Here is a 4,325-nt window from a genome sequence, read left to right as displayed (position 1 = left end):
ACCTCCACCGCCAGCCGCCAGCCCAGCCCACCCACTCGCCTTCACCGACATCGACACCAACTGACGATGGCGCACCCATGACCACTTCCTAGCCTGATCCTACTCACTCTCCCGTCTATCCTCCTCCATCTCGCCCCGCAGCCCACAACTGCCCCCTCCTCCAATCCCAAGCCCTCGTCTCCATCGACACCCCTCCTGCCAACTGCGCCGCTGATCATGACTAGGCCCCAAGTCCGACTGGCCGAGAACAAGCCACTCCTCCTCTCACTCCCCTCCCAACCACATCCTCATGCCCACCTCCCCTGAACCCCTGCACCCACTCCCATCGGTCTACCGTGCCTCAATCCCGACGACGACGGGCACGGTGACTTGGACGACCCGTCAGCAATCGCATCAGCAAGATCAGCAGCATCAGCAGCATCATCTCTATCACACCCAATACAACCCAAACACAAATAACAAGATCACACCCACCGCCATCGCCCCCATCCCCACCATGACTCTTGCCCCTCGTCATTTACCGCCCAGCCTCTTCCACCTTCACAAGCCCTCCCCCGATAACGTACTCGGCCACCATCCGCCGCCGCTCTCTCACGTCGCTCAGCACGCCAAGGATCGAGTCCCACGACTTGCCTTCCTCGACATTCATCCGCAGCAACTCCTCCCTGCTCGGCATCCGGATCGCCTCCAGGAACTTGCGCCGCTTCCACTCGCGGTACTCGCCAGACGACATCCCACCGCTGGATTCCGAGCTCGAACCGCTGCTCCCTGCATCGCTCACGACCGCAATCACACACGACGATTCCCCGCCATCGCCACTGTCCGACGCCATCTGTAGCGCTTTCCTCCGTCGCGGCGCGCAATCCCCTCCACTACGCCCACCACCTCGTCCACGCTTCACCAGCCAGCTCCAATCACAGCCTTGCTGTCGGCGTCAAACACCAGCCACCTCCATCTCCCCGGCCTCCACATCCACCGCAAGCACAAGCCCATGCCGCAGCACGCCCGCCACACGCACCATCTCCTCCATCTGCCGTGCTGGAGACGCGACGAGATCGGCATTGGTGTTGTCGCGTGGTACTCGAACCCCGCTGTCGCTTCAATGCCAACCGCCAGCCCACCCCTCTTCCTCCATGCAGAGCAGTGACATCCACCTTGCGCTCAGTGCGGTAGCGGCTAGTGCTGAGCGGGCCAAGGTGTCGCGTAAGAATGCCCACAGTAACCGCGCGCCTATCTCGTCCACTAGGAAGTTGTACACCCCACCGGCTCGGGGAAGGTTGCCCGTCAGTTCGACGGCTGCCCGCTGCTGGTCACGCAGCGCGGCCGCGAAGGCAGACACCCGATCGAGCCCAACACAGGCAAGATGCAGTTTTGGCAGAAAATAGGCACTCTCCGCGATGGTGATTGTACCTTGCTCTTGAAGGGCTGGTTCAATGACGAGGAGGAGTTTGTGCTCTCGCTCCTGTTGCACAGCTACGCTCACGATGGGCTTGACGCCATCATGAGGGCCAAGAAGGGCGAGGAAGTGGCCTCGCTTGTGCGTGACCTGAGAGCCCTCCCCGTCACCAACACTGTCGATCCTGCCGCGGAAATAGCTGCCCGCGAGCCGTCCAACGGCATCTTTGCGCGGTCAATCACTCCGGCTGCTCTCGCGCGGCGGGCCAGGAACTCGCTCAATCACCTGCCCGCTCCCGGGTCCAACAAGGCCGATCCCATCGCCGTCGGCAATGTGATATTTCCCAAAAGATACCCTAGTGCCGACGACCTTCGCTTGTTTAATGCCGATCTCTCTCTTTCCCGCGCCCGTGTCCTTGCCGTTGCCGAGCTCCGCGCCCAGGCCGCCGACGCCTACGGCTTTGTGCTCGTCGATCCGCCGCTGCAGAGCTCCGAGCTCAAGCCTGTCGACATCACCGCCACTTTCAAGAACCGCAAGTTCACCGTCGATGTTTCCGCTGAGGCTGGCCGCCATGTTCTCAACGGTCGCGCCTATCTCTTCCGCATCTACCTTGGTGGCGACGAACTCGGCGTGTGGTGGCTCGAGCCTTCCGAAGTCAAGCAAGCTGTTGCCGAAATCATCCACGCCCTGCGCAAGGACCACGAGGTCGGCATGGAGCACCTCCATGCGCCATTCTATGCCTGTACCTCGCCGCACTCGGGGAGCGCGGTGTCCGCCGTCGCACCGTCGGTCGAGGAGCTCAATCACCGCCTCCTCGTCATGCGCTATACCAGCCGCTCCTCGCCGCGCTGTCCGCGATCGAAGGTCATGAACAACGCTCTTTACAACGGGAACTCGGTCAAGGTCGTGCGCTGTGACTCGATTCGCCGCGGCGCCAACGAGCTGCTCATGATCATGTCCGCTGGCCAGTCGCTCTTATGCGAGTGGTGCACCGCCGAGGAGTCGATTGCTCTTTTCCACCAAATTGTCCTCAAGCGCATCAATGAGATCAACACCGCCCACGATGTTTCGTCGCCACCCCTCAAGCCCGACCCCGCTGCCTTTGACCGCAACAATGGTCGCCCCGGCGTCGTCGTCGTAACCGATGACGCCCTTGGTGCCTGTCGCGTTGCGCCACACATCGTTACTCGCTTCCGTGTCGTCTGGGCTACAGACGAGCCCGAGTCTGTTGGCATCGGCTGGTGGAGCTCGACCGAACTCAAGCTCGGCCTCGCCCGCAAGTCCCCGCCAAGCGACTCGGCCTCGACATCGGCCACGCCCGGCCACACTCGCAAGCGCCGGCGCCCGGCCTCAAAGTCAACCGCTCACCCCAGCAAGCGTCGCAGGCGCGTTAAGATCCGGCGGCGCGTTCGCGTCACTTCGCAAACCTGATTCGTACACCCACCACTGCCGACTACCAACCGCTGTCACAGCCAGGCACAGGCAGGACTGGTCACTCGCCGCAACCAGACGCCGGCTGACGACAGCTGTCCCCCTCCCCCCCCCCCCACCCCATACACACCTGTGCCAAAAAAAAATGGTTCCACCCGCCATCGTTTTCCCGGCTTTGCCAATCGTTACTCATTCACGCGCTAGTTGCCCCCCACCCGCTCACTCTGTCGGCCGGCTTCCCGCAAAGCATAAAGACGACACCACCAGCTCGACATTCGTCTCTCTGCAGAGAGTACCAGACAGACTCAGCACCCGTACGGACCCGCTCCCCCTCCCCCCCCCTCCCCCTCCCTTTCTCCCTCTCCTTTTTCCTCTTTCCTCAATCACACTTACCTCTGCACGCTTTCGCAGCATGTCGGCACACGTTGGTCTTCTCGTTTTCGTCCTCGCGTCCACGCTGCTGCTAGCAAGCACTTCAACCGACGCCGCGACCGTTCTGGTGAGCACCACCAGCGAGCTGACCAATGCCATCAACAATGTTGCGGCGGGGGATACCATCCAGCTTGCTGCTGGTGCCACCTTTGCGTACTCTGGTGTGACTCGGCTGACCTGCGACGCTGACGGCACCGCCGCCAACCCCATCACTGTCCAGGGCCTACCCGGCTCGACCATGACCTGGACCCACTCCTCCAACTACGTCGAGGGTTTTGTGGTCACTGGCAAGCACTGGATTTTCGAGGACCTCGACATCACTGGCACCTGCTCTAACCACAACTACTGCGAGCACGCGTTCCATGTCCAGGGCGACGCTGACTTTTTCGTCATGCGCCGTTGCGTCATCAAGAACTTCAACGCCCAGATCAAGTCGAACATCGGGGGTGGCCAGTTCCCTGACGATTGTCTCCTCGAGCACAACGAGTTCTACAACACCGGCGGGCGCCAGACCTCAGCGCCGGTCACCCCGGCCAACATCGACGGTGGCGAGCGGTGGATTGTCCGCAACAACTACTTCCACGATGCGTGGAAGGACGGCGGCAACACCATCTCGTACCAGACGTTCATGAAGTCCAACGGCGCCGACGGCATCTACGAGGGCAACCTCATCGCCTGCTCGGTCCTCCACTCGGGTGGCGTCCGCATCGGCATGTCGTTTGGCGGCGGCGGCACGTCGCCAGACTCGGTGTGCGGGCAGGGGACGTGCAACCCGGAGCACCGCCGCGGCATCATGCGCGACAACGTGATCATCAACTGAGCCGCCATCGGCAGTGTAGCTCACGAGGCGCAGGGCACGAAGATCGACGACAACATCCTGTACAACAGCGACGTATCGACTTGCGGGTTCGGAACCTCGACGGCCGAGATCCGCAGAACATAGTCGCCGGCGGGGACGTCTGCTGAACGCGACGGCGGATCGTCGAGCAGTGGATTCCGACTGAGTGACCAGCAGTAGACGGGGCTGCGTCTGGCGTATGGTCGATGCGGAAAGAGGCGAGATTCC

General features: G+C 62.1%; 1 protein-coding gene across 1 annotated transcript; it reads left to right on the top strand.

The window, feature by feature from the left end:
• Positions 1-1,151: 1,151 nt before the first annotated feature.
• Positions 1,152-4,079, top strand: AMSG_11919 (uncharacterized protein; the record flags this gene model as incomplete). Its single annotated transcript, XM_013901858.1, has 2 exons — positions 1,152-2,751; positions 3,239-4,079. Exons 1-2 carry the CDS (start codon positions 1,364-1,366, stop codon positions 4,077-4,079), a joined length of 2,229 nt encoding a protein of 742 aa, XP_013757312.1. The 5' UTR covers positions 1,152-1,363.
• Positions 4,080-4,325: the final 246 nt, after the last annotated feature.

This window comes from Thecamonas trahens (assembly GCF_000142905.1).
Source record: "Thecamonas trahens ATCC 50062 unplaced genomic scaffold supercont1.27, whole genome shotgun sequence".
Classification (NCBI taxonomy): domain Eukaryota; order Apusomonadida; family Apusomonadidae; genus Thecamonas; species Thecamonas trahens.
The sequence above is the reverse complement of the archived record's forward strand: the minus strand, read 5'-3'. Positions and strand labels throughout refer to the sequence as shown.